This window comes from Balaenoptera borealis, assembly GCF_965194805.1.
Source record: "Balaenoptera borealis genome assembly, chromosome: 11".
Classification (NCBI taxonomy): domain Eukaryota; kingdom Metazoa; phylum Chordata; class Mammalia; order Artiodactyla; family Balaenopteridae; genus Balaenoptera; species Balaenoptera borealis.
The window spans coordinates 73,643,077-73,658,302 of NC_138868.1; the positions used below are offsets into that span (position 1 = coordinate 73,643,077).

At 37.7% G+C, this 15,226-nt stretch overlaps 2 protein-coding genes across 14 annotated transcripts in view; both read right to left on the reverse strand.

Annotated features, from left to right (window-relative positions):
- Window positions 1–15,226, reverse strand: part of MTMR2 (myotubularin related protein 2) — a gene marked incomplete at its 5' end in the record, with an annotated part of 107,549 nt that overhangs the window by 12,072 nt on the left and 80,251 nt on the right. For all 13 annotated transcript variants that reach the window (XR_014231117.1, XM_082339928.1, XM_082339931.1 and 10 more), the window contains 4 exons: window positions 500–706; window positions 3,403–3,588; window positions 14,085–14,273; window positions 15,027–15,176. Coding sequence is in view for 12 of the 13 variants with exons in the window: in XM_082339928.1 (XP_082196054.1) it covers window positions 500–706; window positions 3,403–3,588; window positions 14,085–14,273; window positions 15,027–15,176 (732 nt within the window). The remainder of the gene's footprint in view (window positions 1–499; window positions 707–3,402; window positions 3,589–14,084; window positions 14,274–15,026; window positions 15,177–15,226) is intronic.
- LOC309604938 (RNA binding protein, mRNA processing factor 2) lies at window positions 7,539–8,852 on the reverse strand. The gene has a single exon (XM_082340051.1). It carries the CDS (start codon window positions 8,559–8,561, stop codon window positions 7,929–7,931), a length of 633 nt encoding a protein of 210 aa, XP_082196177.1. The 5' UTR covers window positions 8,562–8,852; the 3' UTR covers window positions 7,539–7,928.

Genomic DNA, 15,226 nt, shown 5'->3' on the forward strand with positions numbered 1-15,226 from the left:
AAAAGCTATTTTATTCCCAACTCTAAATTAAACTATTTTTTCTCCGTTATTTCTTTTAGTCCCAGTCTAAATTGTTTTAGACCCTGATCCTGTGTGAGTAGTGCTACTTTGTAGGGCTACTTTAAATTAAGAATAATAGGCCAGTCTCGCGTTTTTTTAAGTTTACAGGAAAAGCTAGAAGCGCCCTGTAGCTCCATAACAGTCCATGCTGCTCTGTCATTTGAAGGTGGAAGTCACAGAAGGGTATCTCCTATTCCCGACAGAGAGTATGGAAGAAACTGGGCCAGACGCCTGACAAACAGCTAACCCTGGCTCCAGACTGCAGAGCCACAGCAGGATAACCTACTGCTTCCAAAACAAGCCCAAAGTTCTCGTGGGAAGTTTACCCATTAGAACAAAGGATCAGATTTAGACGAATACCTAGTGAGTAAAGGCATGATTTTCACACGCCTTACGTGAGATGCATATGTGATACACTGAGTCACGGTTCTTTACTCACAAGCTGAAATCGATGTCCAAAGCTTAGCCACTCTTTTTCCACAAGGACTTCAAATCCTCGGATGGTTCGGTAGTATCCATCCAACATGAGCATGGCCAGGGAGGTCAGCTGAGCTGTGCGATCCCAGCCATCACTGCAGTGGACTACCACAGACGTCTTTCCTGACTCTACTTTGTCAGCAATCCTAAGAGCCCCTGCGAGAATAAGCTGCAAACAGATTTTTTAAATTAATTTTTTAAAAAATTAAATGCTTCCTTCCTCAAAATTTACTAATAGAGTTTTGTTTAGAGATGACTGTCTCAATACCATCTGGAGAAAAAAACATCAGTCCCTTCCCTAAAAAGAATTTTTGTGAATGGTAGAAGATACATAAATTTTGCTTTTAAAACTAAAAAAAATCTCATAAATGCAGACTCCTATTAATCCGCACAATGAAATATCCAAACAAAAGGTGCCTTTGAGTTCTAAACAAATCAAAAATATGAGTAAGAGGAAAGAAGGATTAAGTTCTTAAGAGATCTATTTCTGAGAATCTTCAAATATTTCAACATGATCCATTTAAATAAAAATAATACACCAACTTTAGTCGCACCTGTTATTTAAAACAATGATGCTTAACCAAATTAGAATATGAAAGCAATAAAGTTGGATATTTTAAAATATTCTACAGCTTCTATAGCATTTATTCTACTGTTTTTATATACATCATATAGCACACAGCAAGCACAGTATAAAACTTCAGAGTAAGCTGCTTTTTTTGTATCAGTATGAATGGAAAATTCTGATCAGACCAATATATTACCATGTCAATTTAACTGGTATCTAAAATAATTTCAGGGTTTTTTTTTAAATATGCAGAGACTCTGCAAAATAATTTACCTTTTCTGAAGCTGATCTTGAGTTAAAACTAGACAGAATTAGATATAACCAAAAAAGAAACACAAAGTATGATATCCTTTAAAATGAACAATATAGCCACATTTTTCTCTGCAATGGCCAAATCATACTTAAAGAACAGCATGATTACACAAACATAGATAAGAATGAAAAAAAAGATATACTAGGCTTAAAGAATCTCATGATGACCTCCTTTTGATTATAACCGTAGGCATATTCTGGAAGTGGGGTACTCTGAAGCAATCTCAATCTTGACTATGCATCAGAGTCATTTGTGAGCATTAAAAAAACAAAAACAAACACCTGGTCCCCATTCTCCACTAATCCTAACACACTATTTTAAATAACTTCTACCTATAATTCAAATGTATATCCAAACTTACACATCACTGACCCAAAGGATTAAAACAGATGGAGAGTTAAGACTGACAAGAAAGAGTTATCCAAAGTGGTCACCTTCATTGATTGATTGATTCATTCATTCATTCAAAAGATAAACATTTACGGAGTCCCCTACCATGTGGCAGGCACAGCTCGAGGTGCTGGAAATAGAGCAGCAAACAGAACAAAGTGCTGGCTTAACGAAGTTTACATTCTACTTAGGTGAGACCAGCCAGGTGCAAATAAAGAAAGAAATATACAGTGTGTCAGAGGGCAGTAAGTGAAAAAGCACCATCTAGGTCTAGGGAGTGCTGGAAGAACTGCTATTTTAAATGAGTGGCTGGGAAAGCCATCTTTGAGAAAGTGATATTTGAGCAGAGATTTAAAGAAAGTAAGTGTGTAAGCCTTGCAGGTGTGAGGACTGGGGGGAGGAGAAAGTGGTCCAGACACAACTGTACCTCTTAAACTTCTAAGGAAACTTATTTCGGTTATAGCCAGATTTTTGGAGAGAATGCTGTACCTGCTAAAAATTGACCTGGAATTTACAGAATGCTGCAATTTATGTTAGTTCTAAATCAAGTCCTATGGTTTGCTACTTATACATCATACAATGTAATAGATGGTCCCATGACCATGCTCTTTAACAGAAGAGTGTGTATACACTTTGCTACGTTCAAGCTTCTATGTTTCTAGAAGAGAAACAGTAATCAAAATAGTCTATAATTGTCATTAGGTCAATTTAGCTTTCAATTCTGTCTTAGTTTTAGAGGATTAATGTGAGTACAATCTGCGCCTTCTTAACATGAAAAATCTCATTTCCATTTATTTCATAATATGAATATATGTGGTCATATATATTATAGAAATCTATATTTTGGTAAGGTATCTTACTGAGATTCAGACACTATCTGAAAATATTTGTAACTATATTAACTGAAATAACATTTGGTGCTTCAAACATTATATATATTAACATATTAGGCAAGCTAGGGTTCACATGGTCGTCTCCAAATCATTTAGCATTCAAATGGTATCCTTCATTTAACTACTTCACCTCATGTGCCTGACCAGAATGGTTTTCACAAGCCATGCAACAATTATTTACTGAGTGCTTTATTCATATCATATAGTGCTGCCCTGGCTCCTGAGAGGACAAAGAAGAAATATGATTTAGCCTGTCCTACTCTCCATGAATTAGCAATGTATGTTGGGTGACACATAAAAGTAATTAAACCAAGTGCATGGTAACACCTGATTAGCTGGAAAGAAAAAGTAAAGTGAAAAGTTCAGAAAAAATGAAAACGAATGCAATCTGGGAAGACTTTATGGAAGAAATGAAATATGAGCTGGGATCTGAAGGATGGGCAGAATTCAGACAGGATGGGAAAGAGAGGGGAAAAAAGAAGTACAACTGACCCAAATGCATAATATAGAAAACTAATTCATTCAGGCACCAAAACTTAAAAGTAGTTCTAATTATCAAAGCAGTTATCAATTTTTCACTGTTTAAAAAGGTACTTTCATCTTGATTTCAATTGTAAGAAAAGAGCCGATATAGACAAAAGGGCAGAGAAAGTCCTTGTTTGATATTCTATGATAGTTTAAAGAAATAATAACATATCCACCTTAATATGTTCTAGCCAGTGAGTAGATTCCAAGTTAGACAACCAGTGGGTCTCCTCAATGTTGGGATACACAATCTCCTTAAGTTTTCGTAAAGATTCTCTCATAACATGGATATTGTGGATATCTAGAAAAACTAGTTCTGCATTTTGATAGGCATCTTCACTTTCATAACCTCCACCTTTTGCCTGGAAAAAATAAAGCAAACATCACAGGAAATCATAAATGAATGCACATCCGTTGTATGTTGACATCCCCAAGAATGCCACAAAATATCCAATAGAATCAAAGATGACATGCATTAGTGATGGATAGGAAAACTCCATGGGAAAATGTGGCTGGCTCAAGGCAACTTAACACAACCACGCTCTATCACATGTTCTTCATGAAACAAGAATATACTCTCACCCTGACTTCCTTTTTTTGCTGTTATTAAAATTATATGTGATAACAAATATGAAGGTAAAATTTCCCTATCCATATTTCAAGTCCTACTCAAACATAATTTCATAAAGAAGACTGAAGTCACCAGACTAGCAAGCTCCGTGTGCAGGGACATCTGTCTAGTTTACCCCCGGCCCATGCTTCTTCACCTCCCTTCCTCTTCACCTCATTTTAATCTTAATATTTGCAAAGTGCTTTGCAATCACAGTGACTGGCTTCTATTATAACCACACAACTACTATTAAACAAAAAGACAGAACAAGTATAAAAGCACAGAGTACTATAGTATAATAGTATCACTATTTTCAAAGATGTAAATCTACAAGTACAGAACAGAATGAGAAATATTTGGTGTTCACAATAAGCTATGGCTGGAAAAATAAATTTTTCTGGATTGAATATTTCTCTATTTTAAGAATAAAATATTCTCCTACCTTATGTATAAAATATACATCCTGTCTTATGTATAAAATCATGCTTCTTAGAGCACTAATGGAAAAAAAATTAGGAAGATACAGGAACAGCCACTGTAGTTATACAAAATTAAGAGATTACACCTTTGAAAACAACAAAACTCACCTCTTAACCAACAACAAATTACCAAAGGAAGTTCAAGTTTCCTTTCTGACACTGATAGTCTGGGAAATAGTCTGGAGTTAAGAATGATACAGGTACAAAATTAACAGCGTTTCATTAGGTACCTGTTAACAATGATTACTTCTGGAGAGCGGGGATAGGACAGGCAAGGGGTAAAGGGACGTTCAAATTTGTTGCAACAAATCCTAGAAACATAGCAGTAGTAGCAACTACACAGAACCTGTCACAAAAACACACAGAATGAAAATGCTCTGGAATCAGATAGTTATACAACTTTATGAATATAATAAAAACACTGAAATACATACTTTAAAAGAGTGCATTTTATGGCATGTGAATTATATTTCAACATAACTGATATTTTTAAAAATAGAGCAACTAGATAGTAAAACCAAAAACACAAAAAAATCATTCAAGACAGAACTGGAGGACAAAGCATTCTTTCAAACCCCAAAACCACCAATAGTCACAAGATCTAGATGCTATCAGCGAATGTGTGAAGGAACAAATGGATATAAGATGGACTGGAGAACAAGAGATTCACAAGAGAGTCTTATAATTTGTAGTGTTTGTTCTGCTTCCTTGTTTTAGCTTTCTTCCTCCAGAACTACAGGAAAGAACAACAGATCAATCTAAGAAGTACCGCTGAAACCAGGAAGGGTTCTGTCCAGTCTAACAGCCGAATTATTAGAGAAACTCAGAAATGAAATGAGACTTGGGAACAAATTAGAAATAAAAGAAAAAAAAATCAGAAATAAAGACTAAATTAGAAGAAACTCAAGAGCAAACAAATACAATGGATATTAAATTAAAAGAAATAGACAGTGAAAAGCAAAATATAAAACCAAAACAGAAATAGAAAGCATAAAAAGGATTCAAGAGAAAGTGGCAAATGATGAAGATAGGCAAAGAAGAGCCAGCACAGGAGTAACAGGAGTCCAGAAGAAGCAAGCCATACATGGAAATGAAACAAATACTAAGAACTATGATTAAAGAAAACATTCATAAAATTTTTAAATTGGAAATTACCAATCAAAATAGCATACATGCATACTTGATAATATAGACCCAGAACACAAAACATGAAGACATATTCTGGCAAAATAACTAGACTTCAAAGAAAAAGAAAAAAACAAAATCTTTCACAAATCCAAGTAAAAAGAGTGACTTAGAAGGAAAGGAAATTTAGTTTATCATCAGACTTTGAAACTTTATGCCAAAAGAAAGCAACATATTTAAGACATTCAATAAAATCAAATGTAAGCCAAGAATTTTATGCCCAGCAAAACTAACTCAAATATAAAGGACATAAAGCTGCTATCAGCATACAAATACTCAGAATATAGTTCTTATGAGCCTTGCTGAAATATTTACAAGAGAACAACTCCAGACAAAAGAAAAAGACCAGAAAGACATCCATATAAGAATTGGTTGCCAGCACAAAATATTTAGCTACTTGTAGAAGTCAAAGGTAAAAGGCAAAAAGTATGTGTACAAAAGGGAGACTATGTAAAGACTACACATGCTCTGATGACGTAAATACAATTCATTTTAAAATGGGAGCAAATGGAAAAAAATTTAACTTTTCAGTAAATGTACTGGTGATGATACTATTAATACTGTTATTCTAAGACCATGGTAGGATAAAGCAAATGAGTAATTATGTAGCATACTAACGTTATTATCCCCTCTGTTTTTGAGAATCGGGATTTCTGGTGTGGAAGAAAGGAGATACACATGTAATTTAGAAGAAGTTATGTAAAAACTCGAGCACTGAATTTAAATTGAAAGCACCAGTATGAACTCATGAGGTATAATACTTTATCTTTGAAAACATGTAAACAGACATTTCCAAGCTCTATCCACTGAAAAGACTTAGAAATTAGACCAACCCAGTAGCAAATAATTATCCTTAGCACCCAGATTATGGTTTGAAATACCATTTCCTACTAACAGAAACCAGAACTTCTTAGAGAAATGGCTATTCTAAGCCTGCGGCAGGAAACATACAAGATTTCCTGATGAGTCTGGTATACCTTGTCATACCAGATAGCAAAGATTATTATGGTTATGTCAAAAGAACTCAGGAGATAACTTGAAAAGTGTCCCTCAGACCAAAGGTGGGAATTTTTTTTTTCAAAAAAAAAAAAAAATACCATCTGCAATGAATTAGAAATTGTTGACTACATATAAATACATGCATTCATAATGACATTTAAAAAAATTAGTCATCCTCATGGGATGGTAGGGAGTAAATTCATTATTGGGAAAACTTATAAATAAGGAAAAAGAATCAAGCATTTATCCTGGCTTTCTTTTTTTTTTTTTTTGGATGATTTTTTATTTTGCATTTCATATATTATCCAGTTTCACATTCTCACAGGATCAGCAATTACAACAGCCTCCTTGTCTCCCAAGTCTGAAAACGGCAAGACAGCCACCGCTGCGGCCAAAGGCAATGCACTGATGTGCACACGAAACAAAAAATTGCACAATTTTTCCTTCATTTTTCTTAAACTAACGGCTGACGCTAAGGCTCACTGCTGGAGAACGGAAACCTTTTCTTCTTCATGCCTCAAACTAAAATGTTAAACTTATCTGACAGGGCGGACAAGGTCTCTTCAATAATTAATTGCACACACACACGAAAAATCCTTTATGTTGCATAAATATTTTGTTACACAGGGTACAAAAATACTTTCACTTTTTGGTTGGTTTTGAAGTTTGGAAAGCATGAGGAGCCATGGCAGGGGTGGGGTGCGCCGTGGAGAGGTAAGCGAAACTGGGCAGAGAAAAGGTTTTCTTAATGGCTGTTGGCCCATCTGAGGGGGAGGAAGCAGAGGACCCCAATTTGAAATGACCAAGAAAACGCTCTATCTTGGCTGGGTGGTCCTTCCTGTTCAGCCTGGAAGTGTGTGGGGTGGTGGAGGCCGCCAGCCGCTGGGCGGGGCTGGCTGCAGGGCTTGGTCCTCACTGAAGCAGGGTGGGTGCAGGGGAGGGGGGTGTGGGGAGAGGGACCGGGAATGATGAACCATTAGTGGCCAGGACTTGTTGCTATGGTGACACAATGTGAGAACAAACTGTACACTCACATATATACAAGTTTAAGTGTCTTAATTCATGCCAGGAAAACATGCAAAATTAAACGCCTCATTTCTTTGAGGTGGGGCTACGGAAGCAAATTTGGACTGGAGGTCAGGCCTTGCTCAGTCCCAGTGAGACCTCCGAGCTGGGTCTGGGTGTCCCAGCGAGAAGGCCCCTGAATCCTGCCGTGAGGCCTTGGTGAGGGGCGCTTTGGGGCAGGACAGGGCTGAGGAAAAGGAGAGAAAGGAAACAGAGTCCACTGAGTCAGGCTTAAAATTCACAGTCTTTGGAGGGAAGCAGCAGCTCTGCACGGGCCACCTGGGGGCAGTGGAAGCTCAGGGTGGCTCCCTCCCCAGTGAGGCGGGCGGGGGGGGCTTCGAGCTGTGGTGACCAGACTGAAGAACTAACAGAACTGACGATATTTCCATCCTTGCTGGGTGGTATCAGAGGAAGGGTACCAGCACACCTGAGCATGTAGGGCGGCAGCGGCAGCAGCAGTGGCAGCTGGGTAGGTAAACGCAGCATGTGAGATGGCTGGGGTCAGCTCTGTGGTGTACAGAGGGTAGGGGGCCCAGGCCTCTGGGGATGCGGGGATCAGAGCGGCCCCCATCAGGTCATAGGGGTCTCGTGCGATGAAGTGTGCTCCGAGGGCGGGGTGAGCGTTGGTGGGATTTGGTGTAGCCATTAGCTTGTTCTTGGCCATCTTGGTGTTGGCTTTGGCAAACTCTAGCCTCAGGGTCTGAGGGTTCTCAGGATCAAAGCGAATACCGTTCAATGCATTCTTGGCCGCTTCTGCTCCTGCCCGGCTGTCAAAGATCACAAAACCAACAGGCTGTCTCGATGTGAGCTTGATCAGGGACCCTTCATACCCCTTGAACGGCCTAAAGAGCAGGTAGAGTTCTCTGGGTTTAATATCCACAGGGAGCCCACTGACGAACAGTGTCCGGACCTCCTCCTCCAGGGTGCCGCTGGAGCCCGAGCCTGTGCCGGTGCCCGTGCTGGTGCCGTGCTCGCCGTCCGGCTTCAGGTTGCTCATGGTGCGGGGGGTGGGGTGGGGGTGGCTAGGGGAAGGGAACGCGGAGGGCTAGCGCGGCGCCCGGCCCCGGCGAGGAGGTGGGAAGGGGCGAGGTGAGCGGTGCGCCCCGGGGGTGAGGGGCTGGGTGGCAGTGGGGAGCGCGCGGGGCGGTGAGAGGGGCAGCCGCAGCGTCGGGCTGGGGTCACATCAAGTTTGGCGGGTGCAGGAGGCGGGGAGGGGGTGCGGCGGGGGAGGCACTGGGAACCGGAGCCGAGCCGGAGCGGCCGCCGCCTCCGCCTTTTCACTGCGACCGACGAGAGTCTGGCTTTCTTATATGAACTGAACTGCTGGTTAACCAAAATTTAGATAAGAGAAAGTGTTTCTTTACAGAAAGAGTTCAACTAAGCTGAAAAGGAAATCATGCAATTAGAATATCACCATTCTGCAACCCCAGTGAATTAATACATCTCGGTACTGAGCATGAACAGCTGCTGATATCCCAAAAAGAAGAATCAGCCACAAATTATGTGCCTCCTGATATATCCCCTATAGCTTTGCCAAAGGAGTTGAACCTGAATCTGAATAAACCTCTGAATTCATGTGAAGGAAATTCAGAAAACAGAAGAAAGTTGAACCATACCATAATACAATTGGCAAAATCTGGACTGTGGAAAACTCTACAATAAAATATATTGGAGTGAAGGAGGAAGGGAAGGAGAAAGGAAGGGCAAGGGGAAGACTATAGATGAAGAGAGACTTAAAAGACATATCAAATACAATACTTGAAAAGGCAAGGCTAAGAGTCTAGAGATGTATACACTTCAGTAATAAAAGTATAAAGTAATGTAAGAAGACTACTGTAAAAGTTAGGATAGTGGTTACTCTTAGCAGGGGTAGAAGGTAAATTTAATTGCGGTAGGGCACACATGGAAGACTTAGTGGCTAGTACAGTTTTAATTCTTGATACGGCTCATGGTGCAAAAGCAGTTGTCATATTCACACTGACAAAGCTATAAAAAAATGTTCTTACTACGAAGGTAAAAATATACTTGTTGCAACAAGGATGTATACTTTTGCAAATTTTAAAAGGGAGATGGTGGGGAGATTGGGTGAAGGTAGTAAAAAAGGGCAAACTTCCAGTTAAAAGATAAGTAAGTAGTGGTGATGTAATGCACAACATGATGACTATAGTCAACAATACTATATTGTATATTTGAAAGTTGCTAAGAGAGTAGACTTTGAAAATTCACAAGGAAAAAAATGTAACTGCGTGAGGCAATGGATGTTAACTAAACTTAGGGGGTGATCATTTCACAATATATGCATATATCAAATCATTATGTTGTACACCTTAAACTTACGCACTTTTCTATGCCAATTATGTCTCAATAAAACGGCAGGAAAAAATATATCAAGCTGGTAAACTAACCTTCCCGAAGAATGCTGGCAATATGTAACAAAACTTTTAAAAATATGCATACTTTAAACTATGATATAGTAATGGTATATCTACGAAACTAGTTTATGGAAATAAAGATGCCAACAAAAGATACTTATTTTAGCTATATTTAAAACACTAAATACTTAAACACCTAATATGAGAAGAATGATTAAGTGCACAATGATAGAGCTGTATGATGAGCACTATTAAAGTTATTTCAGGACTATTTCATGAAAAGAAATAATTCATATAAAGAGGAAAAACAATGAAAAATAACAATACATAAATGCACAGAACAGTGGGAGAAAATATATCAAAGATTGGTGATTATAAGTGATTTTTATTTCTTTGCTTTGTCTACGCCTTCCTAGATTTTTGTTGTCTATTACATATCAGAAAAATGTCCCAATAGATAAATTATATCAGAGTCTTTTAAAAAAAGAGAGATTTCCGTAGTGAAATACGCATGGGAATGACTTAAAAAATAAGATGACACCAAGACACATGTTAATCAATCAAAAACTAAATACAAAGAAAAAGTATTAAAAGCAGCAAGGGAAAAACAACAAATAATGTACAAGGGAATCCCCACAAGGTTAACGGCTGATCTTTTGCAGAAACTCTGCAAGCCAAAAGGGAATGGCAGGACATATTTAAAGTGATGAAAGGGAAAAGCCTACAACCAAGATTCTCTACCCAGCAAGGATCTCATTCAGATTCGATGGAGAAATTAAAACCTTTACAGACAAGCAAAAGCTAAGAGAATTCAGCACCACCAAACCAGCTTTGCAACAAATGCTAAAGGAACTTCTCTACGCAGGAAACACAAGAGAAGGAAAAGACCTACAATAAACAACCCAAAACAATTAAGAAAATGGTAATAGGAACATACATATTGATAATTACCTTAAAAGTAAATGGATTAAATGCTCCAACCAAAAGACACAGACTGGCTGAATGGATACAAAAACAAGACCCATATATATGCTGTCTACAAGAGACCCACTGCAGACCTAGGGACACATACAGACTGAAAGTGAGGGGATGGAAAAAGATATTCCATGCAAATGGAAATCAAAAGAAAGCTGGAGTAGCAATTCTCATACCAGACAAAATAGACATTAAAATCAAGACTATTACAAGAGACAAAGAAGGACACTACACAATGATCAAGGGATCAGTCCAAGAAGAAGATATAACAATTGTAAATATTTATGCATCCAACATAGGAACACCTCAATATGTAAGGCAAATGCTAACAGCCATAAAAGGGGAAATCGACAGTAATCGATCCCCTACAATCACAGTAGGGGACTTTAACACCCCACTTTCACCAGTGGACAGATCACCCAAAATGAATAAGGAAACACAAGATTTAAATGATACATTAAACAAGAGGGACTTAATTGATATTTATAGGACATTCCATCCAAAAACAACAGAATACACTTTCTTCTCAAGTGCTCATGGAACATTCTCCAGGATAGATCATATCTTGGGTCACAAGTCAAGCCTTGGTAAATTTAAGAAAATTGAAATTGTATCAGGTATCTTTTCCGACCACAAGGCTATGAGACTAGATATCAATCACAGGAAAAAATCTGTAAAAAATACAAACACATGGAGGCTAAACAATACACTACTAAATAACCAAGAGATCACTGAAGAAATCAAAGAGGAAATCAAAAAATACCTAGAAACGAATGACAATGAAAACATGATGACCCAAAACCTTTGGGATGCAGCAAAAGCAGTTCCAAGAGGGAAGTTTATCACAATACAATCCTACCTCAAGAAACAAGAAGAATCTCAATAAACAACCTAACCTTACACCTAAAGCAATTAGAGAAAGAAGAACAAAAAACCCCCAAAGAGAGCAGAAGAAAAGAAATCATAAAGATCAGATCAGAAATAAATGAAAAAGAAATCAAGGAAATGATAGCAAAGATCACTAAAACTAAAAGCTGTTTCTTTGAGAAGATAAACAAAATTGATAAACCATTAGCTAGACTCATCAAGAAAAGAAGGGAGAAGACTCAAGTCAACAGCATTAGAAATGAAAATGGAGAAGTAACAAGTAACACTGCCGAAATACAAAAGATCATGAGAGATTACTACAAGCAACTATATGCCAATAAAATGGACAACCTGGAAGAAACGGACACATTCTTAGAAAAGCACAACCTTCCGAGACTGAACCAGAAAGAAATAGAAAATATAAACAGACCAATCACAAGCAATGAAATTGAGACTGTGATTAAAAATCTTCCAACAAACAACAGCCCAGGACCAGATGGCTTCACAGGCGAATTCTATCAAACATTTAAAGAAGAGCTAACACCTATCCTTCTCAAACTCTTTCAAAATATAGCAGAGGGAGGAACACTCCCAAACTCATTCTACAAGGCCACCATCACCCTGATACCAAAACGAGAGAAAGAGGTCACAAAGAAAGAAAACTACAGGCCAATATCACTGATGAACACAGATGCAAAAATCCTCAACAAACTACTAGCAAACAGAATCCAACAGCACATTAAAAGGATCATACACCACGATCAAGTGGGGTTTATCTCAAGAATCCTAAACACATATAAAGCAATTATACTCCAATAAAGATGTTAAAAAAAAAAAAAGACGTGGAATGTACATTTTGCTCTACCCCCTTTTCTGCCTTATATGCCTCTCTCCTTCTCTCATCCTAGACAACATCTTAAGTCTCATTCCTGCTAATTCATGGTATAAGGTTTACGGAAGGGAACAAGCAATTACTGGAAAAATACATGCCAGTCTCTGGGGTACCAGCTTCATATACACATTGTCTCATTTCTCCTTTAAGGGGAAATACTTACAGTTTAACAGAGAATGTCTGAAATTCACAATGTCCTCAAAACACTAAATAGGACAGAAATAATTAGGTACATGTTCCATAATTTAATTTAAGGATGGTCACCCCAGCACTGTTTATAATAGCAAAAAAAAAAAAAAAAACCAGAAATAACCTAAATATCCAAAAACAATTGGTGTTAATAATTATCATGTTACAGATATTTATTGTCATAGAAAGAAACAGCACCAATTAAAAAAAGGAAGTTGCAATTATCCCATTCTGTCTCAAATATATGTGTGCACGCATCTGCACATAGGTCTGGAAGTATAACCAAGATTTAATGGTGTTTCTCTCTTATTTAGTTATAGGATTTGGGGTGTTTTAGTTTTGGGGGGGCTTTTGGGGTTTTTTTCTGCTTATATGTGAGGTAATTTTTTAAAGCTAAATTATATCTTTTCTCTTTCCTTCTCCTATGGTAGATTTTGTCAACTGGACTAGAATTTCTATTTCCACAATGCTAATATTTATTCCACAGCAGAAATCAGGACCACTGCGCCAGCTAACTGCAAGTTTTCAGTCTGAATAGCTTGTACAGGTGGAGAGCTGCCAGAAGAGGGCAGCACTGGTCACTGAGAACACTGCATGATTTCTACAACAGTGCTGTGCAGACTTCTTTTGTCAGTCACAAGCTCAGTTTATTGTCCAGTTTGGAGAAGGGAAAGAGAAACTAGTAATTGATGAATACCTATTTCTTACGTAAGTAAGCAGGATTTTGTATGCACTATTTTTTACCAGGTGAGTTTTGCCCCTAAAACAACCCTGTTAGTTATTATGATTCTCATTTCACAAATAAGCAAATTAAAGTTACTAAAAAGATTAAATAACTGACTCCACATTATACTGGGATTGACATGTACACACTGCTATATTTAAAACAGATAACCAATAAGGACCTACTGTATAGCACAGGGAACTCTGATCAATATTCTGTAATAACCTAAATGGGAAAAAAATTTGAAAAAGAATAGATACATTTATATGTATAAATGAGTCACTCTGCTGTATACCTGAAACTAATACAACATTGTTAATCAACTATACTCCAATATAAAATAAAAATTTTTTTTAAAAAGTTATACTATCAAGTAGAAGAGCCAGGATTAGAATCTACATTTTTATCATTGAAAAGCCCGAAGTTTTTCTAGTGCTCTGTGGCTCCCACCAAACTCATGAAACTGTAACTATAATCTTAATTACTGGAAGACGATCTCACCTTATTGGCAACAGCATTAACACTTGGCCGGGCGTCAAATATAAACATTTTATGAGATTGGGCATTGGAGTCCATAATGGCTTGAAGGTATTTTTCATCTTCTTTGCTTCGCTTCCCACTTACCCCTACCATGGGCTGGCTACACCGAGTGATTGTGGCTTGACTTTCAGGATGAATCCATGATAAAACCTTAATGGGGGGAAAAAATGGCAACACACCCTTTACATGCTTCTCTGTTTATAATTCTTCTGAAAATCATTACTCTATAAAACTCTGCTTTCTAACTGGATTCAAAGCCTAGCCATAAAAGGATATACGAGGCTGCTATGAAAAATCATCACCTTTCTTTCAAGCCAATTCTGGCATGTGGAAAACTTGGTCTAATTCGTTAATCAGATATTGATTTATGAAAGTCACTGATTATTGGAAGTGTTGTCTCTAGAAAAAAAATACATTAAAAGGGGGCTAAGTAAACCCCACTTTTAAAGTCTGAGTACTATATCAGCAAAACTGTCCAACTATAAAGTCTTCAGAATCTGAATTTTTGTACCTAAAATTATTTGAGCTATCTTTCTAGAACACAGTAATTTATCATAAATTTGTAAAGTTTTCTTCTTTCTAGGATTTAAAGGAAAAAAGGCATTTATCACCATGACCAAAGATGTATAATAAGATAAAGAAATAGTGAATACAGAGCCAACTTTGTTTTTGAGTTAAGAACCATGCAGCTCTCTAATATCCATCTCAAATCCTCCAGAAACGTCTTTAGTCTACGTCTTTCCTCTGGTTTTAATTTTACTAAATAACTCATTCCCTAATATCCCCAGAGAAGACCTGCTGCTGTAGCTATTTTTAATCCTGCAACCATTCTCCCATTTGTCATCCTCATCATTATGTGAAGTACAAAGCAATGGGAAAGTTTCAGCACAGCTTCACACTTACTGGGATACGGCCCCGTGACCTGAAGGATGCCACTCTCTTTAATTCTTCATCAGGAATATTTGCCGGCACAACCAAGAGGGCAGGGTATGTATCACAAAGCTCATACCGTTCATTTATCTTTGTTATTCTCCAGCTTTCATTTGGAATTCCCTGCATGTGAAATAAAACATAAGACAAATTACTGCCTAACAAAAATATTT